Source organism: Pipistrellus kuhlii, unplaced genomic scaffold (genome assembly GCF_014108245.1).
Source record: "Pipistrellus kuhlii isolate mPipKuh1 unplaced genomic scaffold, mPipKuh1.p scaffold_m20_p_34, whole genome shotgun sequence".
Taxonomy (NCBI): Eukaryota; Metazoa; Chordata; class Mammalia; order Chiroptera; family Vespertilionidae; genus Pipistrellus; species Pipistrellus kuhlii.
Window position 1 is genome coordinate 3903512 of NW_023425534.1, and position 27425 is coordinate 3930936.

Sequence of the window (27425 nt, forward strand, 5' to 3'; positions counted from 1 at the left end):
CGGGCCTGCCCGCTCCAGGCCGGGCTCCGCTCCCGGGCAGTGGGATCACCTGGGCCCGCCCTCCGCCCCCTCACGCTGCCCTCCCTCCTCCGGCCAGGGGGAGGCGCTGAGCAAGCTGAAGGCGCTGAACGACTTTGTCAAGGTGAGCTCGCAGAAGAGCCCCAAGCCGCAGACCAAGGAGCTGATGCACCTGTGCATGCGCCAGGAGACCTACCTGGAGGCGCTGTCCCACCTGCAGTCCCCGCTGGACCCCAGCATCCTGCTGGCGGAAGTCTGGTGAGCCGCGCGGCCCCACCCAGCCTCTGGGGCCTCGGGGCCGCTGACCGCCCCCCCCCCGCCCCCGGGGCCGCTGACCGCCCCCCCCGCCCCCGGGGCCTCGGGGCCGCTGACCGCCCCCCCCCCGCCCCCGGGGCCGCTGACCGCCCCCCCCCGCCCCCGGGGCCTCGGGACCGCTGACCGCCCCCCCGCCCCCGGGGCCGCTGACCGCCCCCCCCCCGCCCCCGGGACCGCTGACCGCCCCCCCCCCGCCCCCGGGGCCTCGGGACCGCTGACCGCCCCCCCCCCGCCCCCGGGGCCGCTGACCGCCCCCCCCCGCCCCCGGGGCCGCTGACCGCCCCCCCCCCGCCCCCGGGGCCTCGGGACAGCTGACCGCCCCCCCGCCCCCGGGGCCGCTGACCGCCCCCCCCCCGCCCCCGGGGCTTCGGGGCCGCTGACCGCCCCCCTTCCCCCCGCAGCGTGGAGCAGTGCACCTTCATGGACTCCAAGATGAAGCCGCTGTGGGTCGTGTACAGCAACGAGGAGGCGGGCGGTGACGGCAGCGTGGGCATCATCTTCAAGAACGGGGACGGTGAGCGGCCGGGCCCCCACTGCCCCGGGTCCGGAGGGTGAGCCAGGGACACGTCCGGAGCGGGGCCCAGGCCTGCTGGGCGTGCGGAACCCTCCAGAAACTCTGCTCTTTCCCCCGGGGCCGCGGCACAGACCTCCGCCAGGACATGCTGACGCTGCAGATGATCCAGCTCATGGACGTCCTGTGGAAGCAGGAGGGGCTGGACCTGAGGTGAGGACCCGGCCTCGGTCCTGCCTGCGCCGGCCTGGGCCCCGGCCTGTGGAGGGGGGCGGGGTCCCCTGTCAGGGCTGACATGGCCACCTCCGGGAAATGGCTTTGCTGAGAAGATGGGCCCAGTGTCAGCTCCGGCCAGAGGGGCGATGGGCCCCAGGCTGAGGGTGGAGGAGGCCGGCCCGGCGCTCAGCACCCGTCTTGCCCGCTGGCTGCCGTCTGGCCGTGTGGCGTGTCCCCACACGCCCCTGGCCCCTGGCCCGCCTGCTTCCTGGCCGCGGGCATCTCTCACTGAGCACAGCTCGGCAGGTGCGGCGCCAGCGTCCGGTTCTGTGCCGACCCAGCCGCAGCCTCCCCGGGCCCGGCGTCATGGGCTGCTCCAGCCGCGGCTGCTCTGCCTCCTGGCCACCCACTCGAGCAGCAGCTCCTGTGGCTGTTTTGGGTGCGGTGAGCTCCTCGGCGGCCGGCGGCCCCAGGACAGCCCTTGACCGTTGTCCGCCCTCCCCCACCGGCTAGGATGACCCCCTACGGCTGCCTCTCCACCGGGGACCGCACGGGCCTCATCGAGGTGGTGCTGCACTCGGACACCATCGCCAACATCCAGCTGAACAAGAGCAACATGGCAGCCACGGCCGCCTTCAACAAGGATGCCCTGCTCAACTGGCTCAAGTCCAAGAACCCTGGGTAGGTCTCGGGCCTGGGGGGCACCCCGTCTTTGGGGACCAGTGTCCTCTCCTCCCCAAGAGGTGAGGTTCTGGAGTCACAGGTGAAGGGACAGGCCTGTGACTTCTCTGTGGCTTCTGGGCTCAGCCAGACACTGTCCGGGCCTGTGTTGGGGTGGGGGGGTCTCCGTTCCCCCCTGAATCAGTTACCCATCGCCGTGTAACAGCCACCCCCGACTTAGGGGTGCTCGGCAGCCTTCATTGGTTGTTGGCTCAGAAACCTGCCCCTTGACCTGGCCCAGCTGAGTGGCTCTGAGGGCACCACTCCTGCAGCTGCTGGCTCGCCGGGCCTGGCCGGTGGCTGTCTGGGCCCGGGGCCGCCTCCTGCCTCGCTCCTCACTGGAGCAGGGAAGGCGGGCACTGCAGGGCGAGGCTGTGGTTTCCCATCCCCCCTCCTACCCCCCAGGGAGGCCCTGGACAGGGCCATCGAGGAGTTCACCCTCTCCTGCGCCGGCTACTGTGTGGCCACCTATGTGCTGGGCATCGGCGACCGGCACAGCGACAACATCATGATCCGCGAGAACGGGCAGGTAGGGGCGCGGGGGCCGGCTTGTGGGGGCCCCGCCTTCTGGCCCCGCCTCGGCCTTCCCGGAGCCGGCTCAGTCTGTGCCCTGCCCTCCCGCCCCCTCAGCTGTTCCACATTGATTTTGGCCACTTCCTGGGGAATTTCAAGACCAAGTTTGGGATCAACCGCGAGCGGGTCCCCTTCATCCTCACCTATGACTTTGTGCACGTGATCCAGCAGGGCAAGACCAACAACAGCGAGAAGTTTGAGAGGTGAGGGTGCCTCAGACCCCCCCGAACGCCCGGGGCCCCGGGGCCGCAGACAGGGTGCGGGAGGGCCCCGTAGGAGCAGCCAGGCTGGGGTGGGGACTGCGTCCAGGGCTGTTTCCAGGCCACAGGTCTGGGTGGGAGTGGCCAGGAGGACCCAGGCGCCTCCCGCCCCGTGCAGGTTCCGCGGCTACTGCGAGAGGGCCTACACCATCCTGCGGCGCCACGGGCTGCTCTTCCTCCACCTCTTCGCCCTGATGCGGGCGGCGGGCCTGCCGGAGCTCAGCTGCTCCAAAGACATCCAGTATCTGAAGGTAAAGGCGGGCGCGGGCCCCAGGCCTGTCCCGCGTGCGGCCCTCCTGACAGGCGCGGCAGCGGCAGCGGCAGAGGCAGCGGCAGCGGCAGCGGCCTGGCTGCCAGGGGCTCTTACTGAGAGGGTGGGTCCAGGGTAAGGTGACCAGACGTCCTGATTTTTAACCATTTGCCCCGCGTCCCGCGACGTTTTAAAAAAAGTCCCCATTTCTTTAAAACGCTGCAGGACACATTGTTAAAAAACGGGCCGTCTGGTCACCTTAGCCTAGGGGCCCGGGGGCCTGTCTGGTTTGGGATCAGCATCAAGAGCTCTTCCCAGGGAGAGGCTGGGCCACTCCTCACTCTCCGCACAGCTGCCTGGAGGGAGCAAGAGCGCCCGCGGGAGGCAGGGAGGCAGAGGGCGGGCTTCCGGCGGGCCGGCCTCAGTGCCCCGGTTCTGCCCAGGACTCGCTGGCGCTGGGGAAGACGGAGGAGGAGGCGCTGAAGCACTTCCGCGTCAAGTTCAACGAGGCGCTGCGGGAGAGCTGGAAGACCAAAGTGAACTGGCTGGCCCACAACGTGTCCAAAGACAACCGGCAATAGGCCGTCCGCTCGCTGACCTCGGACCCGCAGGCGCGCCGGGCAGGCGCGAACCCGTCCTGGGCCGCCCGGGGCCCGCCGCCCGCCGCCCGCAGGCACCCACTGCCTCTGTTTACACTGGTTATTTATTATGACTTGAAACGTTCAGGAACCGAACAGCCATCGCCAACGGGCACCCTGGAGCAGAGGAGGACGCCGCTGCTGCCGCCAGAGCCCCGGGCTCTGATGGGAAGACACTGAGGCGGCGCCTTGAGGGGGCCGTACCCCGTCTTCCAGCTGGTGGCCTGGCCCAGCAGACTCGCCCCCGGGGAGCTGCCTTCTCCCAGGGCTGCGGGCGGCCCGGGGCCCCCCTCCCACTCGCCCTCCGCCTCCTGCTCCGCCGCTGGTCCTGGTGGCTCCGGAGGAAGCCTGGTGCCCCGAGATTCAGGGATGCTTTTTCCACTTTTAAAGTGACTCTTGGGTACGGGAACCCTCTCATCTCTGCTGTAAAGCGGTTTTGTTTGCGGGTAAGAAAATAGCCAAACGACTCTGGACCTGAGGGAGGGGACGCCCCGCCCGTAGGGTAATACATGCTGGTCCTCCAGGCGTGTTACACATGCCCGTCAGCGTGTCCTGTCGTGGATCAGGGAGAGGCTCCAGGGAAGGGTGGGTCTCCTCCGGAATCCCACCTTTGAGAACCTGCTGGGCAGTCAGGGCCCTGTGCTGAGTGAGGGGCTGGAGCCCGGGCCTGTAGGCTACACTTCGGGTCTCCTTCCCCCCCTCCTCACCCCCGCAGGCCTTACAGGGCTCAGCAGAGCCCGCGGTCGCTGCCTCTCACAGCCCAGGAGCCCACGGATACCACCACCCACCCTGCTCCCAGCAGGTGCTGCTCCCTGACCCCGGCCCCTCTGGACCTAGGGAAGCGTGTCTATCTGTCGTTTCTGTAAAGGAGCAGCGTGCTCCGGTGTGGGCAGCTGACGGGGGGGCCCTGTGAGAAGATACTGTTTTCTTAACCCTTTCGGTCTGTGCGGGAAGCTCAGTGTGCCGGTGCCGGTGCCGGTGCCGGTGCCGGCTGAGGGCAGTGGCTGGAGCCCCCGGAGGAGGGGAGCAGCTGAGGGAACGAAGGCCTTTTCGGGCACGTTGTTGGCGCGGAGGAGCGGGCGGGAAAGACCACAGGCGCCCGCGGAGTTGGAACCAGAGCTTTATTGCGGGCAGACACGTCCGACCGGCACGGACACGGGAGGGGCCGCGCTGACAGCCAGGACGGCCGTCTCCGCGCTCACGTCTGTCCACGTCTAAGCAGCAGCTATGTGACAGCACAGGAGGGTGGCCACAGACACGACAGCAGTGTCCCCGAAACGAGCGGTTAGGGTCACAGAACAGTGTTTACCCCTCCCACCCCGTTTTAGAAACCTGAAGTTTTACACGTAAATGGAGAACCGAGTGCTGTGGGGTTCACTCTGCCCCCCCTTCACTGCCGAGCACAGCGCAGCCCCGCACTCCCGCGAGGAGAGCAGAGCTCGGCCTGCTGGTTGGGGGGGGAGGGGGGCAGGGGGTCACATTCTGACAGGGCCGCTGGGCGTGTCAGGGTATCCCAGGCTGAGGAAGGGTCACCGGGCCTGCTCTGCCTCCAGACCACACGAGTGGGTTCCGGTTCCTGCACGGGGCTGTGTGCAAGCAGCCCGGGTCCCAGCTCCCACCGCTGCGCTGTGGACCGTGGAGTCCCAAAGACAGGACCTGGCCTTCCTAGCCCCAAAGACGGTCCCCGCACCCTGGCCCACACGGGAGCCAGCCAAGCCGGACAGCCGGCGCCCGGTGCCTCCTGAGCTCAGGGTTTCACACTCACCTCGCGTTCCAACCCTGGGTTACACTAGCACAAGGACACGAGGAATCCCAATTTATTTACAAAATATTAAAAAGTTCATCATCTACATATGAACCCCATTCGGCCATTTTGTACATGCACTAGTTTGGGGGAAATTAAAAAAAAAAAAAAAAGGATTACCCAGTGGGAGAGCAGTTTTAACCCTTGGTCACCGAGTCCAGATTGGGCGTTTCTGGAGGCGGGAGGGGCCACGTGAGCGAGATGATGGGGAGCAGGGGCAGCTCCTCACACGGAGGTCCAGGCGGAGGCGGGAGGGAGCCGGGTCCCGCATACCAAGCAGGGGTGACGGGCGCGAGGGGAGGGGGGCTGAGACCTACAGGCCGGACTGTACACGGTGGGCCTGGCGGGCGAGGCGACGGCAGACTGCAGAGGCAGGAGGCGCTCAGTAGCTGAGGGTTGAGTCGTCCCACTCCAGCTGCTGCTGCTTGTTTGCCGGCGGCCGGTCCCCGTGCTCGCCCTCCTCCTCCACTTCCTCCTCCTCGCTGCTCTCTGACTCGGCGCTGGTGACATCATCCTCCTCCTCGCCGTCCTCACTCTCCTCTTCCTCCTCCTCCTCCTCACTGTGTTGGTCCTCGTACGTCTGACAAAGAGACGGCACGTGAGTCTGGCCCCCAACCGCAGCCCAGCTCACACCCAGCTCCCAGTGCTCGCTCCTGCCCGGGCCCAGGGGAGGGTTCTGTGTCACACTCCCCAGTGCTCGCTCCTGCCCGGGCCCCAGAGGAGGGTTCTGTGTCACACTCCCCAGTGCTCGCTCCTGCCCGGGCCCCAGGGGAGGGTTCTGTGTTGCACTGGGGCCCCAGAGGAGAGTTCTCTGTCGCACTCCTCGGCCGGACAGGCGGGCTGTGCTGGACGTGGCCTCGTCAGAGACACCACTCCTGCCGGTGGCACGGCCTCGAACAGGCTCTCGGGGTGAGCCCGGCTCGGACCTGGCCTGCGGGGTGCTGTGGGGGCGCCCGCGTGCCCACCTCCATGGGGTTCACGGTGATGGTGAGGGCGGAGTCATCCCAGTCCATCTCGCTCTCCTTGCCGGCGTCCTGGTCCCGCACGGAGTGCTGGTGCGCGGCCCGGATGCGGAACACGCCCAGGACGATCATGAACACCAGGAAGCTGACGCACACCACGATCACCACGGTGGCCGTGCTGGGCACCACTGCAACGGCACGGAGGACGGTCCTGGCCACGAGCCCACCGGCCGCCGTGCCCTCCCCACTCCCCCCGGACGCAGGCCGCTTCGCGGGACCCCGGGGGTCAGCAGGAGACGGAAGCGCTCAGCACCGCCCCGCAGCCCCCGAGCCTGCCCTCCGTGTGACCGGGACCCCAGCGCCTGGCGGCCGGGCTGCTCCGAGCAGGAGCGGGGCTCCTGGCGGGCGGGGAGGGCCCGTCCTACCTGCGAACGGGTGGGGGTTGGCCAGGCTGTGACCCGAGAGGTCGGCGAAGGCGCGGGGCTCCGGGTGCAGGAACTGCGGCTGCGCGGCCATGTGGCTGGCCTGCTCCATGGGGCTGGCCGTGTGGATCACGTTCACCTGCGCGGACAGAGCGGCGGCTGAGCGTGTGGCGGACATGCGCTCAGGAGCGGGCGGGGGGCGGGCGGACAGGAGAAGGCGAGGCAAGCACTCAGACTCCCGTGGCAGGTGCACTGTCACCCAGGAATGGGTCACTGTTCACGTGACTCTCCTGGCAGCACCTGATGGAAGAATCAGACGGGGAAGGAGCCGGGGGACAGCAGTGCCCTCGCCACAGGGCGTCTGAGAAGCTGCCTCGGGCTCTCCCTCGTCCCCGAAACCACGGCCGCGTGCAGGAGGGCGCAGGTGGCAACCACTCATTTCCCCTGAAAGCAGCTCCCTCGGGCTCAAAGCACCATCGCCTGGTCTGCACGTGAGTCAGCCTCCTGCTGCCAGGCGGCCACGGGGCTGCGGGATCCCAGGAGTATGTGGTCCCACAGACGCCTGAGGGACAAGGGCTGCTGAGGAGGCCCCTGAGAACCTGAAGGTGAGGCGCTCTGGCCACCGGGGCCGAGTCACTGCAGCAGGCCCAGTGCCGCAGCCCCACCTGAGCCGAAGATCCACTCAGCAGGACCGGCCTCTACAACCGCAAACAGCCCGCTCCCCGGCTTCCCTCCCCGGTGCTGCTCGTTCTAACGCAGCCAAACTTCTAACAGCCCCCCCCCCCCGCCCTCCCCCCCACGGGCATCCACTCACCGCGCCTGCTCTCAGCTCAACCAGCTCCCTCCAAAGCCCCAGGCTCTCGCGCTGAGGCACGCCATGGCCTGTCCCCCCAGCCCCCGCATGTCTGACCAGCAGCAGCTTTCGGGCTGGAAAAGGCTACCCCCTCGGGCGGACCCAGGAGTTGCCACCAGAGTCGCTCTAAGCGTCCGGCCATGCACAGGCCTCCTCAGGGAGCCTGCACTCACCTCCACCTGAAACTCATTGCTGATGTAGCGGCCGTTGAGCTCGGAGCAGACGAGCTTGAACTTCCGGTCGAGCAAGGACCTGGAGTTCCAGTTCCGATAGCGCAGGAGGTGCAGCGCCTCCTCGTAGCTGGCCATGGTGTCCACGCCTGGGGGAGGGGGAGACAGGGCGGTGGCTGAGCTGGGAGCACAGGCAGCCAGGGCTGCGGACGAGGCAGGCTGGAGCCAGGCACCGGGCGCTGAGCCAGCGGGCACGTTTGGCTTTCCAACTGCGGAGGGAACCTAGAGTGTACGGGGTCTCCTTCCTGAGGAGGTGACACAAGCCCGGCCACGACCCCCATGACCCCCGTAAGGACAGGACACAGGCAAGGAGTGCTCGCACCCTTGCCTGACCCCAGGAAACGCCTCCCGGGGCTCCGGGCCCTGAGATGGGGCGGGGCGGCCTCACCTGTGAACACCACGCCCAGGTGGGAGCGGCTCACTTCGATGCCCGTGTGCTGCACGCGGGCCAGGTCCACCTCCAGGCCCTCCTGCTCCGGGCTCAGCTCCTCTCCCTCCACCGTCACCTCGCACGTGTCCAGGTCGTGCACTATCTCCTCGGACACCACGGACTCTTGAACTGCAGAAGCGGCCCCGTGAGGACTGGCAGAGGCCGTGGAGCTGGGCGTGCATGCGTGTGTGTGTGTGTGTGTGTGTGTCTCACATGCAACATCTCACTGGCCCAGTCCTTTTAAGAACCAAATGACAGGGCTGCAGGAGAGTCTAGGAGGAAAGGCCACTGGGAAGGTCAGAAGGGGGGACCCTGGCCTCTGGGAGGACCCACCAGCAAACGTCAAGCTGAAAAAACCAAAGGACCTCCCAAGTGGGTTTCCAAAGATCACAACGAGCTCTGCCTTCGGGTCAGATTCCAGGATCAGCAAACACTCGGGTCTCCCAAAGCCCCAGAACAAGGTCCCAGGTGGCCGCACTCAGTCCGGCTGCCGGGCCGTTACCTGTGGGGTCCTCGCCGCCTTCCCCGGTGGGCTCCACTTCTCTGGTGATGGTGCTGATGATGCGGAGCTCGGGGAAAAGGAAGACCCCCTCTGAGCTTTCAAATTCGGAAGCTGCTCGAGCAAAATGGTGGACGCCGCTCAGGCTGATCTTGGGCTCCTCCGGCTGCAGAACCACCACGGAGCCGTCGACCGGAGGGATCAAGGCGCAGGCGGCCTCGTTCAAACACCTGCCATGGGGACGGGAGTGGGAGGTCAGGCTCCGGGAGGCATCGGGAGGCACAGGATGCCACCGAAACGGGACGGCGGCCACTCCCAAGGCCTGCCTCCCACTGTCACCCGCAGGCACCCTTCAGACACTGGGAACAGGGACGGCTCATCCCTCACGGAGGAGACACGGGGACGCTGTTCTTAAAACCTGAGCAGACATTTCTCCTCCTGGAAAGCCGCACACACCTGACGGTGCTGGTGAGCCGGAGCCGCCGGACGCCGGGCGTGGGGAACTGGCGGGAGTTCAGGTAGGCCACGTGCTGCATGGCCGCCTCCAGCTCCCCCACGTCCTCCGCCTCCAGGGTCAGCACCGACCGGCCGGGGTTGGCTTGGACCTGGAATTGTGCCCAAGGGAGAGAGGAGGGGGTAAGGTTCTGCTGCGAGAAGCTGAAATCAGAGAAGACTCCGTAACGCCGGTGACTGAGACCCCCTCCTGCAAGGTGCCTTCTAGGGCGCAGAGGCCCGCGGTACAGAAATAGGTGTGGTCTTCGTCCCGGTTTCTGGCACAGGCTCCTAAACCTCGAGGGATTTCCTGAGACAGGAATCATGACTCACAGCAAGCCCCAGTTCAGTGAATGAGGTGCCTCTTGGTGGGGTCCTCGTTTCAGGACGGGGCTGGTTGCCAGAGGAGCCAACCATGTGAAGGGTTGAACTTCAGCCCCACCTCGAGCAATGTGGCCCTCCAATGGGCAAAGAGCGAGTCAGCCATGTGACAGGAACTCCATAAAAGCACAGGTGGGAGCGCCCAGTGGTGCACAGGGGAGACGGGAGATGCCGGGGGCTCCCTCCCGGGCAGGACGTGGGAGCTCCCGCGCCTGCCCTAGCGCCTTGCCCTGGGCACCCCTTCCCGGAGTGGAGCCTTTATCATCACTGTTCACAGAACAGAGTCATCTGAGCAGTCCCTGCGAACTGCTGAACCTAAAGGGGGAGGAGGGTGTGAAGACGGTGGGAAGCCCAGAATCAAGGCCAAGGCCAACACAAGTGCAGGGAACCCCAGGGCAGGTTCCTGCGACGGGCACGTGGAGTGGGGCGGCCTGGTGGGCTGAGCGCTCACCTTGCAGTCTGAAGCTAAGCCTGGAAGTGCGGGGATTAAGCTGCTGGACACCGGGAGAGTGGGTGTCCAGAGAGCGGGGAACTGGCTGGTGCGGGAGGAGAGACCCACACATTTGTGTCAGACGTGGTACAAATTTAAACAGCTCAGGACCAATCGCAGAGCAGTCCTCTGCCTAGGGCCCCTCCCGTGGTCTAGAAGCCTGGGAATGCCAGGTTACCTTCACGCCGCGGCCACCGTCTTCGGGGACCTGCAGGTCCAGCCCCTCTTTGCAGGTGTACAGACAGTCAATCACCTTCTTGTCTGTGAGCTTCCCGGACCGGATGGTCAGGCCAGCCAGATCACCTCGGAAAAACTGGGTCATGTGTAGGTCACCACCTTTGGAACACGGGGTGGGGGAGAGCGGAGAGAAGCAGGCAGTTAGGGGTGCAACCCAGAGCCCCTGCTTCGTTTCTCACGCAGTGTTACTGGTGTGGCAGCCGGATGGATGGACATGCGGGTTAGTTCAGACCAAACCCTGTTAGCCTTGCCGTCTACATGGAAGCGCAATGAAGAATTAACTCGTTTGTGATCATGCATGTGGCCAGAAGAGGACTCGGGGGTCCCTCACCTGAAGCCTGGAAGCCAGGAGGTCCCATGAGTGTCCCCACACATCTCCACTCCCTGGTGAGGGGGCCTAGCTACACTGTCACCACGGTGCACAGTGGCACATCTTACCAGCTCCAGCCTCTGCCTGCCAGCCAGCTGGCTCCCACTCGGCTGCTGCTGAGCATGCTCAGGGATATGTACAGTTGGGGATGGGCCCACACAGCATGACTAGGGAAGGGGGTGCACTCAGGCCGCCGAGCCAGGCCTTGCAGGGGGCTGTGCCGAGGATAACTGGGAAGTGAGGATGTCAGGCAGAAAACGAAAACCCAGAAACTGGCCTGACAGACTAGCAAAGACCACTGCACCTCCACTGACAGAGAAGACACCGGTTCTCAGCAGCAGGTCTCATTCCCAATAAGGACACTAGACAGCACTATAAATCACTGCTAGGGACTGAGATTTCTAGGAGAAGGTTTACAATTTAATATTGCCCTGGCCAGTTTGCTTAGTGGTTAGAGCATTGCCCATGCACCAAAGGGTGGTGGGTTCTATTTCTGTCAAGGGCACGTACCTCAGTTGCAGGCTCGATCCCCACCCCATCGGGGTGCATGCGGGAGGCAACCAATTGATACATTTTTCTCACATCGAAACTTCTCTCTCCTTTCATTCCCCTCTCGCTAAATATATACCCTTGGGTGAGGATTTACCAAAATAAAACAAAACTGAGTACCAGCCAGGTTAGCATATCTAAAAACGAATCTCTTCCTGTCCCATGGGCCAGCCACCTGAGAAGCGGGAGGCACCCCTACACCTCGCCTATGAGATGTCGGCAGGGAATCTCATGCAGTGGCATCAGGGCAAACTGGAGGAGGAAACTACAAGTCCCACAGTGCACTGCATTAATGAGTCACGTGCTCACTGTGATTGGGCTCAGAACAGGCTGAAAAGGAGACCCCATGAAGCAATGGTGGTGGTGGTGGGGGGGTGGGGGGATGGGGGGGGATAGTGCAAAGCAGCAGCTCAGATGTGACTGGGACCAATGTAATGTGGGCGTTTCATGCAGAATGGGCAATGGACGGGTGTCTGTGTTTACTGAACAGGGAACCATGGGGGAAAGTCCAGCAACCTGCCAGGGCCACAGGCACAGGCTCAGTCTCATTGTCACTTCCTGAGTGCTCTGCGGAGAAGCAAGACAAGATAGAGGAAAGGACCGGGTTAGGCTCTTCACAGTGGACCCGGACAATTCACACTGAAAAGCTACCAAACGCAAAATGCAGAGAGAACATTCGGCCTGGAACCGCCTTTTCCCAGGAGCGCTATTTGCCACCCCAGCCTCTCGGTATTCTTCTATTCCACCTTCCCACGCCCTCCCGGCCAAAACGCAGGTTGGATTCAGAATGAGGAAGTGCCTGTCCACCGAGCTCCGTCTCCTTAGCCTGGGCGGCTGGCAGCCATTAGGAGGTGCTCCCTGGCTGCAGAGACGCACGGACTGAGCACCTCCCGCTGGCCGCACACTGTCCCCCCGGCTGCACACTGTCCCCCCGGCCGCACACTGTCCCCCCGGCCGCACACTGTCCCCCCAGCTGCACACTGTCCCCCCCCCCGCCGCACACTGTCCCCCCGGCCGCACACTGTCGTCCCCCCCCCCGCCGCACACTGTCCCCCTAGCCGCACACTGTCCCCCCGGCCGCACACTGTCCCCCCCCGCCGCACACTGTCCCCCCGGCCGCACACTGTCCCCCCCGCTGCACACTGTCCCCCCCCCCGCCGCACACTGTCCCCCTGGCCGCACACTGTCCCCCGGCCACACACTGTCCCCCCGGCCGCACACTGTCCCCCCGGCAGGGCCAGGGACACATAAGCCCACGGGCTGGTGTACGGAGGGTGTGCAAAAGCCATCTCTTCAGAAAGCTCAGAACAAGTTCACATCAGTCAGGACTTTAACCTCTGAGTGGCAGAGAGAAGAAGGCATTTGCAGCACCTTTTCCAAACAGGAAGGGCGAGGCAGAGGCTCAGGAACTCTCCTGAGAAGCAGGTCATCACCCGTGGCCCAAATGGGTCCAGTGTCCGAGCGCCCGGCTGGAGAGGCGCACCCAGTGCGGACACAGAACCCCGCTTCCCAGGCCAGGCGGAGCCATCTCTGCTCACAGCCCGTAGCGGTGTGGACACCCTGGGGGCTGCATGGGGGGCGGAGGCGAGGCAGGGGGGCAGGGGGCCCTGGAACACTCAGCCAGCTCTCCGGGGGGACTTTGCCAGGGAAGTGGCTTCAAATCCACTAAAAGGGGCAGTGGAGACCACCCCCCGCATTGATGACATTTTTACGAAGCTGTGCTTGGTTTGGGAGTTAGGCAGACTTTTCTGGCTGAGGACGTTGAGGTCCGAGGTAGAGAGCGAAGGATGAAGGTGCGAGTGGCCATTTTGGAGGACATGAGCAGGGTCCCAGGGCGGCAGGGTGTGACAAGGGGGATGTTTAACCCAAACATCAAAACTCCCAGAATGTAAAGTAACACTTAGGTTTGCCCCTGAGTTTGTGTTTTTAAGATAATTTCTCAGAAACTTTTGTTTACTTTGGAAAGCAAATTTGAACAGAAAATTTAAGAACAGCAACTAAAAATTTCTGTATCCCTAACAATTTATTCCTCAGTCCTTGGTCTCCATGTTTCACTGCCTCAGGTTCACTCTAAATTACTGTCCTATTCTGTTTCGTTTGAAAGCACCTGCAGGAAAATTATGAAATTCAAATTCCCATAACAGAAACAAAGCCGTCTTAGAAATCAGGCTCTTCACAAATGTCCACCTCAAACCAGTGTCTCGGCAAGGTGCCTGCCGTGGCCCAGCGCACAGGAGTCGCCAGCGAACGTGGGGCCTGTGAGCCTCGAAGGCAGAGGGAGGGATCCCTGACGTGAATGGGAAAATCGCAGCTTCTCTTCCCCGGCTTCTCACAGTCTGTTCCTCAGGCCGTGAGTGGGCAGCCACAGACCACAGTGGTGTCAGCAGCAGCTGCGGCTCTCGCCCAGGGAAAGGCGGCTCTGACCAGGCGGCACTGCGGCCGACACCATGGGAATCGCCGCGCCTGGGCCGGTCTGGCCGCGTAAGGGCTCCAGGCACAGGAGAGCTCCCCTCTGGTCCAGAGGGCAGAGCTCGGCCCTGGCACAGCGGCTTCAGGGCTCACCCCCCAGCCATGCTGACCCAGCTGGGGACCGGGCTCACTATGCTCAGGGCCTCGGCTTCTTCAGTAAAACAGGGATCAATCAGCTCCCGCCCACAGACTCGGTGGGAGGACTGATGAGACGATTATGTAAAGCGATGGCACACGGCCTGCCCTCAGGAAGCACAAGCCAAGGCGCTGTGGCTCTGGTGGCCGCCGGCACAGCCGCCTGGTCAGCCGGCAGAGCCGGCACGAACCTCTCGGACGTGGCACTCGAGGTGCTCCCTCCAGGCTGCCCCGCGCTACCGGCTCCGGAAGAGGCATCTGGCCAAAGCACACGGACGTGTCTGTGCCCGACTGCCGCCTCCATGCTCTCCGACTTCTCAACAGCTGATTAATTTACAAAACGTTCCTCGGTTGCACGCCCTCTGGCAGCACGCCCCCGCTCCGAGGAGAGGGGTGAGGAGAGGGGTCCTTGCACAGCGGCAGCATGTGCCACTGACGGGGCGCCCGGAGCACGGTGGGCCCGGGACAGGAGGGAGCAGAGAGAGGAGGGGGAGGCGCTGGGGGGAGCCTGCTTCCCCGGCAGAGCAGATGGAAGCGTTGAGCTCCCGAGCCGCGGGGAGAGGGGTGCCCATGCCCGTTACCTTGCCAGCAGGCCCCCACCACGAGCTGGGTCTCGATCCTGGCCGGGTGCAGCGGGTAGTCCTCCGTCACGGAGAAGGGCTGGTGGGAAACTCCGTCCACATAGAGCGTGACCCGGGGGACGTCCACGTTGAGGACGTAGTGGTGCCATTCCTCGTCGCAGACCTGCGGGAGGCGGGGGAGGGTTAGCACTGGGGTGTCCACCTCCCACTCCTCCAGGCTCAGAGGCAGCCCTGCACCCCGGTGCTGCCAGGTCGGGGCGGTAGGAGGGTAAGGCTGTTCTAACACAGCGTCCACAGCGATGCTCGGGGCCAGAGTGACCGTGCGGACCTGACCGGGAGCAGGGAGGAAGGCAGCGGCTTCTCTGGGACGGCGGGGGCAGGGCGTGTGTTTAACACCAGGATACACGCCGGCCAGCAGCAATGCTGACCAGCTGGGCGAGGGAAAGTCGTCAAGCCTCGGTTCTCGAACAGTTCGGTTCTCAATCAAGTTGCTCACAGAAAAAGGGTCTCAGTTGTGAACAAGGCTTCAGTTCCCGACCGGACAGCCCTTTCCTGCTGAAACCTGTGTGACCGTCACACGTCTCTCAGGCGACCAGAGGGGAGACGTGAGGGTGTGTCAGTTGCCGTTAAACCTCGGGCTGTTAACATCTCAAGAAATTGTGCTGTGAATACTTTTGTGTATTTTTGCTTTTGGGGTCTGGAACAATGAACTCCAGGTATATTATTTCTAAAATAAATTTAAAAAAAGACTCCAAACAAATCGCTTCTTGGACAGCCTCAGGGACAGAGGAAGTCTGAGGATGAGCTTTCTTTCTCACCCAGAAGCTGCCAGGAAGGCATGACTCTGCCGAATGGAATGTCACATGAGCCGATAGCAAAACCGCCAGCTCCCTCAAGCCAGTGGCTCAGGCGGCTCGGAGACCAGGAGGGCCGGTTCCTGGGAACATTAAGAGGTTCCCTGGGCCTGAACCACCGAGGCCCCAGGGCTCCGAGCACCGTTAGGGAGGCAAAGCCTTAAGTAACGAACAAACACATGCAAGGATCTCAAGCCCAATTTTTAAGCCAGGGCTGCTTTTCCAGTAAGTTCAACATGGTTTTTTTAAATTTAACACGTACAATTTGTATATTTAATGTATATAATATGTACATGTGAACATAACTTAGGCTTTCGGTGGAGTTGATTTGACCCACAGACAAGAACTACAAAGCTGTGAGCACACACAGGGGAAGCGCCTCTGAGAGCGGAACGCGCCCCCCACCTGGGCCAGCTTCCAGTGGAACTCGGCGGGCTTGAACTTCTTCTCCCCCGAGGGCTCCTGGCGGAGCAGGAAGATGAACCGGCAGCCGTGGACGAAGAGGGAGTAATGGTGCCGGTTCCTATCTGCAGGGAGAGACGCGACTGGTAAATTGCCAACTTAAGACCGAAGGAGAAATAAAAGCTATTTCTTTAATGGGTTTTGAAGACACGGTTTTATCAGCATCAATGAACTCCCCAGCTGGGCCAAGGCAGGTCAGAAACAAATACACTTGGGTTTTCACTATCAAATGCCCCAATGCCAGGGGGTGTGTGGAGGACAGGCCGCCCTGGTGTAACCACCCAGCCTGGGGGACCTCGGAGGAAGGGGTCCAGCAGCCCCCGAGGGGACACGGAGCACATGTTCCCCCAGCAGCCCCCGTGGGCACACGGAGCACATGCCCCCCAGCAGCCCCTGCAGGGACACGGAGCACATGCCCCCCAGCAGCCCCTGCAGGGACACGGAGCAGAGTCCCCCGGCACCCACCGCGGGGACACAGAGCAGAGTCCCCCGGCACCCACCGCGGGGACACGGAGCAGCACTCCCCCCAGTAGCCCCCGAGGGGACACGGAGCAGCACCCCCCAGCAGCCCCTGCCCCCCCAGCAGCCCCCGTGGGCACAGAGCAGCGCCCCCCAGCAGCCCCCATGGGCACGGAGCAGCGCCCCCCAGCAGCCCCTGCCCCCCCAGCAGCCCCAGAGGGGACACGGAGCAGCGCCCCCAGCAGCCTCTGCCCCCCCCAACAGCCCCCGTGGGCACGGAGCAGCGCCCCCCAGCAGCCCCTGCCCCCCCAGCAGCCCCTGTGGGGACGGAGCAGCACCCCCAGCAGCCCCTGCCCCCCAGCAGCCCCCGTGGGCACAGAGCAGCGCCCCCCAGCAGCCCCTGCCCCCCAGCAGCCCCCGTGGGCACAGAGCAGCGCCCCCCAGCAGCCCCCATGGGCACGGAGCAGCGCCCCCAGCAGCCCCTGTCCCCCCAGCAGCCCCTGTGGGGACGGAGCAGCACCCCCAGCAGCCCCTGCCCCCCAGCAGCCCCCGTGGGCACACAGCGCCCCCGTGGGCACGGAGCAGCGCCCCCAGCAGCCCCCATGGGCACAGAGCAGCGCCCCCCAGCAGCCCCCATGGGCACGGAGCAGCGCCCCCCAGCAGCCCCTGCCCCCCCAGCAGCCCCTGCCCCCCCAGCAGCCCCCGAGGGGACACGGAGCAGCGCCCCCCAGCAGCCCCTGCCCCCCCAGCAGCCCCAGAGGGGACACGGAGCAGCGCCCCCAGCAGCCTCTGCCCCCCCAGCAGCCCCCGTGGGCACGGAGCAGCGCCCCCCAGAAGCCCCTGCCCCCCCAGCAGCCCCTGTGGGGACGGAGAGCAGCACCCCCAGCAGCCCCTGCCCCCCAGCAGCCCCTGCCCCCCAGCAGCCCCTGCCCCCCAGCAGCCCCCGTGGGCACAGAGCAGCGCCCCCCAGCAGCCCCCGTGGGCACGGAGCAGCGCCCCCGCACGGGCACCTGTCCTGTCGGAGCTGCAGAGGATCGCCTCCTTCCTGCGGCCGAAGGGCCCATGCCTCATCCACAGGGACACGGTGAAGGGCTCCTTGGGGTTGACGGACACGACGCCATCGGGGACCCGGACGGCCTGGGTGCCGTTGAACTCGAAGACCTGGTCGCTGTCATGGCCGTTGTCCGTGGGGAGGCCCGCGGTCCAGTTCAGGGAGCCGCTCGGGGCGGGCAGCAGCTCGGCGGTGCCGGACGCGGCCCCTGAAACGCCAAACATGGGGTTCAGGGTGAGAGGAGCTGAACAGGCGCCGCCTTGGCCTGGGTCTACACGGTTCCCTAGACCCACTTCATTTTGCTCCAAAGGAGGGGTTTTTATGACAAGCAAAATGTGTAAGTACTAAGTTTTTAAAGGAAAAAAATAAATCTGTGGTCCACAATTAACATGTGCATGTAAGCACGTCCAGGCCTCTCTGAATATGTGCACGTGACGAACACGGAGGCCTGTGTGCACGCAATTCCTGTCATTCTCTAGCCCGGATGCCGTCGCACGGATGCGCCCTAGTTCACTTAATGGACTGCCTGGTGGGCCGGGGTTCCCGTTTTCCTAGGATAAACCTTCCCCTGATGCACACCTTTGCGTGTCTCCATGATCATCCCCTTAGAAAAATCCCTAGAAATGGAATTGCTAAGCCAACAAAGCATGACAAGTTTTATAACTATTGTATGTATTGCCAAGCTCAATTAAAAAAAATTTTGCAAAAGATTGGAAATCGCGTCTCAATTCCCAGGAGCTGCGTGATCTGGCTCAAGAACCTGGTCTCTTGAGTAACAGTGACCTCAGCCCAAACCCCAGTCTGCCACCTCCTGAGTGTGTCCCCGTGAGTTCCTGTCCGTGAGTTCCTGTGAGAGCCAGTCAATGCCGCCGCCTCTGAGGCCTGGGAGGAGGCAGGAACTCGGGCGGAAGTGCCCAGCATGCAGTGAGCACTCAGATAGGGAATTCTTTCCCTTCTTCCTACCTTTAAACTGTCCTGCTGAGAACGTGTTCCTGTAACACCATAAAAAATGGCACTGCGAGAAGGTAGTTTTATACTAATGTACACAGTTTAAAACTGGAGCCCATTCCAGATCTCTGCACTTACAGATTAGCACATGGCTATGAACTTGGACTCAGAGCGTGTGCACCACGGGGATGCGCCAGCAGACACTACACGCTCCCTCTCTGCTGATCCACCAGAACCGTTTCCAGTGACACCAGCACTGCTGCTCACACCGGCTGCTCTCAGCGGCCAGAGGAGGAAAACGCTCCCGCCGAGCTGAGCGGAATGGCTCCTGACACGCCCAAGACCCTCTGCCAGTAAGTAACTGTGTCTTCTCTCAGCCAAGTAACACTCTTCCTCAGCATCTCCCGTGACGGGCAGCCACCGGCCCACTTCGATAAACCAGAACACTCCCCCTGCCTCTCCCCCGGCCTGTGAGTGACCCTCTGCCCGGGCCTGGTGTACGGTCCGCGGAGACCGTAGTTGGATGCGGGTGCTTTTGGTCTTGATTTTCTTCTTCACGTTTGCCAAAAGCTACCGCACTGCCTGTAGTTTTTTTCTTTGGTCCTTAAATTACCATCCCGTTCCATTTAAAACTCCCTCCACAGATGTAATTTCTATTCTGGTGATTCTCAATGCATCAGAGAAATACTGTCTTCAAATCAGTGGCTCTTAAAAATGCACATAAAATGCCATTTTGAAGAGACTTCCCCGGGGTCATGTACCCCCTGAAGGCCACCGGCAGGGAAATCAGCCGGTGAGGCGGAATCAGCTGTGTCAGAAAGTTAGTCTGCTTTAGTTCATGATCGTGAAGCCACACACACACGTACACACACACACCTATGCACACACACGCACACACATGTACAGGTACACACATGTACACGTACACACATGCACACGTACACATCTATGTACACACACAGCTATGTACGTACACACACACACACAGGATCCCTCTCGCCCTCACCGCAGAGCCGGTGAAGGGACTTCTCGGAGTAGGTGTCGCGGTCGCAGCCTTTCCCGATGTGGCTGGTCTCCAGCTCCACCGTCACCTGCACCGAGGCCACGGGCCCGTCACACGTCTCCAGGCGGGCGCTCGGGAAGAGGGCCAGGGCGCCTGTGCCGGGCTCGTACTCCACCCGGCTGTTCCACCCTGCAGCGGCGGGGGGGGGGGGCACACGTTAGGTTTCGTGCCGGAGCTTTAAGAACGGGGTGAGCACGCAGAGGAGAACGGGGCTCACCTTGCCACCCGGGGGTGCAGGTGGGCTTGATGCTGATCTTGACCAGCGCGTCCTCGGTGGCCCTTTTCTTCCCGCAGTCGTAGGCTGTGACGGTCAGCTTGTACTGGTGTTCCTTCCCGTAGCTCAGCTTCTCCGTGTTCTTTATGTAGCCTTCCAGAGAGAAGCAACAGTGAGGACCCGCACCGAGCGCTCGCCCTCCACGTCCCCGCGGAAACACACAGACCCGGAGGCACCGACGGGGACCCTGAGGTCACGACACGCCCCGGCTCCCCGAGTCCCCACTAACCCACCTCGGAGCCCATGCAACTCAACTCCATTCATTCTTACAGACTTCTGTTTGCTTTTATAGTTACTTGAAGATTTACATATAAGAGAATAAAAAAGACAAAATGATTCAAATTCTTCAAATATTAACTATAATACAAGCTCAAAGTTGCATTAAATCCTTCTTGTCACAGACTTATCTTATTAGCACGAGAGATTTCCTACCCCACCCCCTAGGGAGGAGCCTGCTTTGGACCAGAACACAGGGGTCTGCTAAGTGTGTGCCATGCCGAGATTTTAGCAGAGAGCCTGGACAGTGGGTAACGACGGAGACATGCATCATCCTGAAGCCATGCCCTCATAAAGCAGCTAAACTCTAGAATGTTCAGTTACTGAGGGTCTGGCAATGAGGTGTAAACCGTCACCTTCAAGATGAGGCAGGAGATTCAAATCTAACGGAGGACAGAAAACCAGGCCCAACCAAAGGCCTGTCTCATTCAGGTGCATGCTGACCGCAGGGGAGAAGATAAAGAGCAGCAGCAGGAGGGGCAGGGCTTTGCATGTGACTTCGATGGGAAAGGAAAGAGGAGCGGCCCCGCCAGAGAGCACTCGGTGTTCAGGGAACAGAGTGAACACTCAACCGGGAAACGCACCACAGCGGGTCTGTGTGGACCGAGTGTGCCCGTCCCCGAGGTTCACATGTGAAGTCCTGCCCCTCAGTGGCTCGGGGTTAGGAGGGGGGGCCTCTGGGAGGAGCTGAGGTTTAGGGGAGGCAATGAGGGCCAGTCCCCACAGTGGAACCAGTGACTTATAAGAAGAGAGGAGGCAGAGTGCCTGTCGCTCCCAGCGCGTGAGGACAGAGAGGGTGGCATCTGAGCCGGGAAGCAGGCCCTCCCGAGGGCTCCTTGGTCTTGGACTCCCAGCCTCCAGAACGTGAGACAGAAAAGCCTGTTGGTTAAGTCTCCTGGTCGGTGGCATCTGGTGCCAGCCGCCCGAATGGGCTACCTCTCGGTCTATGAGTCCCACTGACGTACACAGCGTGGTGTGAAGCTGATCGGCGTGGGAGGGACAGCCCCCCGGAGAGGAACGCTTGCCCTCTGTCCTCACCATCTTTGTCGACCGTGAAGGGCACGTCTGGAGTGACGATCTCGTAGCTGCAGATCTGGCTGAACTGCGGGGAGCAGTCCGCGTCCACGGCCTCCACCCGCAGGATGCTCTCCGGGCGCCGCCCCTCCACCGCAGACGCCTGGTAGGTCTTCTCCTTGAACACGGGCGCGTACTCGTTCACGTCGTTCACCTGGATGTGCACCGTGGCCCTGGGGAGGGAGAGTGTGGGCGCTGCTTGCTTTACACCCCCCCCATCTGCCCGCTTTTAAACTTCCTTCCTGACTTGTTTTATTAAGTTTTATCTGTAATAAAGGGTGATGTGCTAATTAGACCAGACGTCCTTCCTGACGGAAGCCAGGCCTGGAGGGAAGCCAGCCCGGGTCCCGGGTGCCTGGGGGAACCCGGTGCCCGCAGCCCGGGTCCCGGGTGCCTGAGAAAAGCCAGTGCCCGCAGCCCGGGTCCCGGTGCCGGAGGGAAGCCAGCCCAGGTCCCGGGTGCCTGGGGGAACCCGGTGCCCGCAGCCCGGGTCCCGGGTGCCTGGGGGAAGCCGGTGCCCGCAGCCCGGGTCCCGGGTGCCTGAGAAAAGCCAGTGCCCGCAGCCCGGGTCCCGGGTGCCGGAGGGAAGCCAGCCCGGGTCCCGGGTGCCTGGGGGAACCCGGTGCCCGCAGCCCAGGTCCCAGGTGCCTGGGGGAACCCGGTGCCCGCAGCCGAGGGAAGGCAGGCCCACTCTCGCACCAGTTTTTGTGCCCGGGCCTCTAGTATGAGGACAAAAAATAAACTATTCATTGTTTTTAGTTTAGCCTGGATACAACAGAAAAGTTAAAGCAGGAATTTGGGGTGATCCTTCCAGCTCTAGGAATAAAATACCTGGTAAGAAGGCGACAACGCAGCTCTGGCCGGCGGCTCATGTGGTTGAGTATTGTCCCAGACACCAAAAAGGTTTTAGGTTCGATTCCCGGTCAGGACACATACCAACACTGTGGGTTCAATCCCCAATCGGGGTGTGGGAAGCAACCGATCGATGGTTCTCTTTCTCCCTCTTCCTCTCTCTAAAAATCATTAAAAACATACCCTCGGGTGAGGATTTAAAAAACAAAAAAAGGCAGTAACACTGGGATTTTCTTTCACCACGTGGGACAGGGCATGTAAAAGGGAGATTAAACTATACCAGATGTCTGTAAGCTCTGTTATCACAAAGTTAGAAATATTTTGTTTCAAAATTCAGAAACAACTAGAGCCAAAGGAAGAAGGGATAAGAAACGGATAGAAGATGGGATACGGCGAGCGTTACAACAGGCTTGTCCTGCTTCTGGGACAGAGACCATTAGCAGCCCGGGGTTGGGACACCACCCGCCGCTGATCTAGCAAATGAGAGACCTCAACGTGACCTCAGTGCGGCCCTTCCTGGTGCTGCCAGCTTCCGTCGCCCCAGCTCGGGGATGAGAAGATTAAGGCATCGTCAGAGCAGGCTCCCCAGACAGAAACCGCTGGCGTCAGGGCGAATCCTGAACCGGACAAGCTCTGCCCTCTGCTCCGCACTGTCCCCAAGACCCTACACGCAACGCCAAACCCCCACCTGACACTCACAGTTACATGACATCATCTCAGCCCTCTTTCCTCCGCCCGCGTACTGAGTAGAAACTGAGTCTCAACAAAATTAAATCAGCCCAATGCCGAAGATCAGGTAAGTGGAGAGGAAAGACTAGATTTTTTTTTTTAATTTTTATATGTTTTTATTGATTTTTAGAGAGAGAGGAGAGGAAGAGATAGGGCTAGGGAGATATAAACATCATTGATCAGCTGCCTCCTGCAAGCCCTTGACCGGGAATTGAACTGTGACCTCTTTGTTCCTGGGTCAAACACTCAACCACTGAGCCACTCGGGCCGGCAGGAAGACAAGATTCTAGCTCCACGTCCTGCCCAGAGCACCTCCACTACCCGGCGGTTCTCGCTGCAGGAAGGCCGTGCTCACTCCAGGGCGGAGCCCACCGCTGCGTCCTCACCGGCTCAGGTGAATTTCATGCCGTCAGGACTCACAGACAGGATCGCCTGCCCACAAACCCCTTCCCAGCGGCAGAGAGGGCTTCCCGAGCTTTCCCTCTGGGGCCGTGGTTTCTCTGCGAGGCTATTCCTCCACTGACTGCTAGGGCCCAGGCCGGGCTGGCGCCGCCTGCCAGGCACTCTGGTCCAACTGCTACGTCCCGATGGGCCACTGAGAACCAGCTTCCGTTTCACCAGCACCGGAGCCGGCACAGAGCAGAGCTCCCTGCGCACACTTACTTGTGAGACTTCTTGGGGCTGGCGCTGCCATCGGGCGCCCTCCCGCAGTCGTAGGCCTGGATGGTGAACGTGTAGTCCTTCTGCAGCTCGCAGTCCAGCTTCTCTTTGGAGCGGATCAGCCCCTCGCCCGTGGACTTATCCACCACCACTGCGTCGAAGGGCACATCCTGCCCGTGGATTTTAAATCCACAGATCTCACCTGGGGAGTCAAAGCAGCGCGGGTTAGCTCGCTGCCACCAAACCGGCTGCGGTCGGACCCCTCCTCCCCCAAAGGAAACCGATGCCCACGTGGCAGCCAGGGGGGAGGGTCTGTGGGAAGCCGGGCGCTGTGCTGGTGGCAGGGTGAGTTCTGGGCTTTAGTACACAGAAGCAGGTTCTAGCTTTCCAAGCAACTCATCGGACTTTGCATCCACTCATGCAGGAATACAAAAGAGAGGAAAAAAAGACAGGCATTTCACAGGAGTACTTAGGACAGCTCCAGGGCACGTGGTCTCATTAGCAAACTGCCAAGGCCTGGTAACACCAAAACTGCCCGGCTGCAGGGGGCAGCTGGCAGCTCTTTTGGTTTGGACCAGAGAGGCGGCTAAAACACACAGTCACGTGTTGGGAGAGGAAGAAGTGTGAGATATAGGTTCAGCACCATAATTACAGAAAGTCTGTAAAAAAAACAGTCAGCAGAAACAAGTCTTCCTGTGCAATGAGCCTGGCTAAAATTAGGGAATCAAAGCCAACTACTGGACGAGAAGGTAGAAATACCAACTTTTCAGGCATCCATTTCAACAGCTGGCCTACCGGGGCGTGAGGGCCGCCATGGAGAGCCGCCAGGCCGGCCCTGGTGCGGACTCCAGCCATTGGAGCTGAAAATGAGCTGCCTGCGGACGAACATGCGTCTGGGTTGGCGTACCAGCTTCACTGGGAGTTAAAAACCTACGTTTCCATTCTTGCCCGCGGGAGAACAGATATAAATGTTCTAATGTGTAAGCAAAACTTCAAAAATGTATTTCACATAAAAACAAGATGGACCTCTTCCGATATTACAACTAATAGAAAATGATTCCAGAGTGACTCTCTTAAGTTCAATTAGGGGAAAATGTACAGTGTTATCCATGTAGTTCAAATGGATGTCTGATTTCCAGATATTTCTAACCAAGGGTTTGGTTACATACAGTTTCCATCAATATATTTAAAAACAGAAACAAAACAGGAGAATAAAAGGGGTAAAAGAGCATGACAGCTTCTTCTGTTTAAGGCTGATTCCCAATTTTACAAACAAAGTTAGTGGGTTAATAGTCATAAGAGGGAGAGAAAGAACCCTTTATCACCTTCTTCGGTGACTGTCACCTCAAAACTCTCTGAGGGGAGAAAAGATAAACCCGTGTCAGTGATAAGGGAAGCATGAGGACGGATCAATGAGGAAAAAGTCAAAGATGCACATATCACACAGAAATGCTCCACACAGTAACAGTCAGCTCATAGAACGGCCACAGCATAACTGGGCCTCCGTAACACAGTGTCTCTGATCCTACTTACCCGGAGCTCCTGCCCTTTCTGAAACGCACTCACTGCCCCTGAGAGAGCAGCCGCAGCTCCCTGACCCCCAGTGCGCAGACGTCATACAGTGTAGACGCACCTATCTGTCCTTCACCGCTTTCAGCTTTTCCCTTTCAGTGCGGTTAGGGTCTGGTAACAGCGCATCCTCAGATTGAGTGAAACAAACCACGGGTTTTATGTTTAATCCTTTGTTTATAAGCTGAATAAGTAGCAACGTTTTCCAATCTAATCTTGTTCTAATGCAACTAAGGCAACAAATACTGTAACGGGACATATGCCGCAGAGGGAACTGAAGCCGTTCAGCAGGGACGCTGGTGATGCCACAACGGCCCCCGTCTTTGCCGCGGGAAACACTGGTCCAGCAGCCCAAACACACCTGCTCACCTCGCCAGGACCACTCCGTGGCCTCACAGGGCCTTCTCCCCCAAAGGCACCGCAGTCCGAACCCCCTGCTTTTAAAAGGGGTTTTTACATGTTTGCGGCCAACAGTGCTCTTCACTGTGCCTGTCTCTGAGGTTTGCACAATGGCATCCCACGGTATGAGGGCCTGCCTCCCCGCTCCGCCTGCGGGGCTGAGGTCCATTCGGAGGGCGCGCCCAGCTGTGGGCCTCCCTGAGCAGGCCCAGGCCCAGCGCACAGAGCAGGCCCAGCAGTGCTCGCTAGTCCCCGGCGGTCCCCCGGGCTCTGCACCGCAATGCAGGTCTCTGCTGTCCACGCTGAGCTCCACGGGGAGTTCTGTCTGTGGTTCCGGCTGCATCCCCTGTGTCTCTAGATCTGCGCTGGCCAATGCCTGTGCCGTAGCCACTCGCCCCGTGGGGCTGTGTCAGATTAAATTAAAATTCACGTTAAAATTACATATTAGGCGGCGGGGCGGCGCCACCGGCGGAGGCGCGGGAGCCCGGGCGCTGTGCCCGCGGCTAGGCCGGCCCGCAGCCTCCCCCGGCCCCGGCCCCGGCCCCGGCCCCGGCCCGGTCCCCGATCCCCGATCCCCGGCCCCGGTCCCCCTCCGCCCCCTGAGCCGGTGGCCGCGCTGGTTCGGGCCGCGGAGAGCTGGTGTCCCGCCTCCCGGGGCCGCTCGGGCCGCGGGTTTCGCCACGTCGCCGGTGTCGCCCAGCCCGCCGCCCGCCCGGCCGGAGCCACCCGGGCCCGCGCTGTGGAGCCCGATCCGCGGGCACCTGGAAGCCCAGGATCAGGCGCTGAACCCCCGGCCTCCATTTCACAGGTTCTGGGCGTTCCTAGAAAATGGTCACAACCCATTGTCATTTTTCAGAGGAACTGGAAGACCTGAATAGGGTCTTTAAAAAAGCCACTCAGATGGTTCCATTTCCTTGAGCTGAGTTGTTGTTGTTGTTGTTGTTGTTGTGTTGTTGTTGTTGTTCTTCTTCACCAAAGCAAGGTTTCAATTTAAAAAATAATAAATAAAAACGTTGGGATCTAATTCACATCCCGATTTAAAGTGTAAAAAAAAAAAAAAAAAAAAAAAAATTACATATTAAAATTCCGTCTCTCCTGCACATGCCCAGGAACTGCTGCCTGGAGAATGCAGACACGAACCCCCCATCACAGCAGGGGACGTGGACGGTGCTTCCCAGCTGGCAGGCAGCCGATGGCCTCAGGCCATGCTCACCGCTAACACTGCTGAACCACCTGCGCTACAGCTTTTTCTCTTCTAAAATGTTAAATGAAAACTGTATGAAATGCACATTTCTGTGTCTGTGAGCAAAGTTTTGTTGGGCCTATTGAAGGGTGAGAGGTTCCATTCCTGGTCATGGGCACCCTTCTCCTCTGTCCCGATGCAGAGTTGTGTTATTCACACACGCGGACAGTGACATACATGCAGTTACGTGCACTGATTACTACATGGAGCTACAGCACGGTGCGTCTCCACCCTCTGCGTTCTCAGTCTCTCACACTCGCCTCCTCTCAGCTCTGCATGAAGGCCTCTCGGAACCACCCATCAGAGTCCATTCTCTTCCTGTCCAGCCCTTCCCCTCTAACTCAGACCCTGTGCACCTGCCCTGCTGGGTGAGTCTATCTGAAACCCCACCCACCAGGCTTCCCGACCGCCTTCCCAGCTATACCAGCCTTGGAATGGACCAAACCTTCCCCATCTCTCCCTCATTCCCCTAAGATCATCTAAAACAGTAAAAGGGCCCTAGCTGGTTTGGCTCAGTGGATAGAGCGTCGGACTATGGACCGAAAGGTCCCCGGTTTGATTCTGGTCAAGGGCGCATGCCCGGGTTGCGGGCTCCGTTCCCCAGTGGGGCCGTGTAGGAGGCAGCCGATCAATGATTCTCTCTCATCACTGATGTCTTTATCTCCCTTTCCCTCTCCTCTCCTTTGTAAAACCAATCTCCCTCTCCTTTCCTTTGTAAAAAAATAAAATAAAATAAAAAATATATATTTTATTTTATATTTATAAGAGAGAGGGATAGAGAGTTAGAAACATTAATGAGAGAGAATCATTGGTCAGCTGCCTCTTGCACACCCCCCACTGGGGGGGATGTGCCCTCAGCCAAAGTACATGCCCTTGACCAGAATCGAATCTGGGACCCTTCAGTGCGCAGGCCGACGCTCTATCCACTGAGCCACACCGGTTTCGGCATCACTGATGTTTTTATCTCCCTCCCCTCTCCCTTCCTCTCTGAAATCAATAAAGACATATTAAAAACAACAACAACGAACAGTCTGAAGGGCCTGGTCGGCAGCTACGTGGTTAGAGCATCAGCCCGTGCACCCAAGGGTCTCGGGTTTGATTCCCAAT

The 27425-nt window shown here is 61.0% G+C and overlaps 2 protein-coding genes and 1 long non-coding RNA gene across 12 annotated transcripts in view; 1 reads left to right on the forward strand and 2 right to left on the reverse strand.

Annotated features, from left to right (window-relative positions):
- Positions 1-3918, forward strand: part of PIK3CD (phosphatidylinositol-4,5-bisphosphate 3-kinase catalytic subunit delta) — a 31183-nt gene extending 27265 nt beyond the window's left edge. For 4 of the 7 annotated variants that reach the window (XM_036460913.2, XM_036460911.2, XM_036460916.2 and 1 more), the window contains 8 exons: positions 98-276; positions 735-847; positions 979-1057; positions 1574-1741; positions 2186-2309; positions 2411-2556; positions 2732-2864; positions 3307-3918. In XM_036460913.2, coding sequence (XP_036316806.1) covers positions 98-276; positions 735-847; positions 979-1057; positions 1574-1741; positions 2186-2309; positions 2411-2556; positions 2732-2864; positions 3307-3444 — 1080 coding nt within the window. In that variant the 3' untranslated portion in view covers positions 3445-3918. Of the gene's footprint in view, positions 1-97; positions 277-734; positions 885-978; positions 1058-1573; positions 1742-2185; positions 2310-2410; positions 2557-2731; positions 2865-3306 lie in introns of those variants that run through there. The other 3 variants (XM_045570597.1, XM_045570599.1, XM_045570600.1) reach the window with 3 other exon arrangements.
- On the reverse strand, positions 125-2736 carry LOC123651082. Its single transcript, XR_006739561.1, has 3 exons — positions 2497-2736; positions 750-1028; positions 125-259 (listed from the first exon to the last, which is right to left on the reverse strand). It is a non-coding gene; the product is annotated as an uncharacterized LOC123651082 (long non-coding RNA).
- Positions 3919-5302: 1384 nt separating the features above from the next.
- CLSTN1 (calsyntenin 1) overlaps positions 5303-27425 on the reverse strand; it is a 53789-nt gene continuing 31666 nt past the window's right edge. Inside the window, exons 3-19 of one of the 4 annotated variants that reach the window (XM_036460864.2) lie at positions 24433-24462; positions 23111-23309; positions 20831-21039; positions 19460-19609; positions 19186-19371; positions 17191-17439; positions 15665-15786; positions 14406-14568; positions 11737-11787; positions 10243-10400; positions 9158-9306; positions 8705-8931; positions 8161-8331; positions 7716-7861; positions 6693-6828; positions 6271-6455; positions 5303-5885 (exon numbers count right to left, since the gene is read on the reverse strand). In XM_036460864.2, coding sequence (XP_036316757.1) covers positions 5688-5885; positions 6271-6455; positions 6693-6828; positions 7716-7861; positions 8161-8331; positions 8705-8931; positions 9158-9306; positions 10243-10400; positions 11737-11787; positions 14406-14568; positions 15665-15786; positions 17191-17439; positions 19186-19371; positions 19460-19609; positions 20831-21039; positions 23111-23309; positions 24433-24462 — 2729 coding nt within the window. In that variant the 3' untranslated portion in view covers positions 5303-5687. The remainder of the gene's footprint in view (positions 5886-6270; positions 6456-6692; positions 6829-7715; positions 7862-8160; positions 8332-8704; positions 8932-9157; positions 9307-10242; positions 10401-11736; positions 11788-14405; positions 14569-15664; positions 15787-17190; positions 17440-19185; positions 19372-19459; positions 19610-20830; positions 21040-23110; positions 23310-24432; positions 24463-27425) is intronic. The other 3 variants (XM_036460865.2, XM_036460866.2, XM_036460868.2) reach the window with 3 other exon arrangements.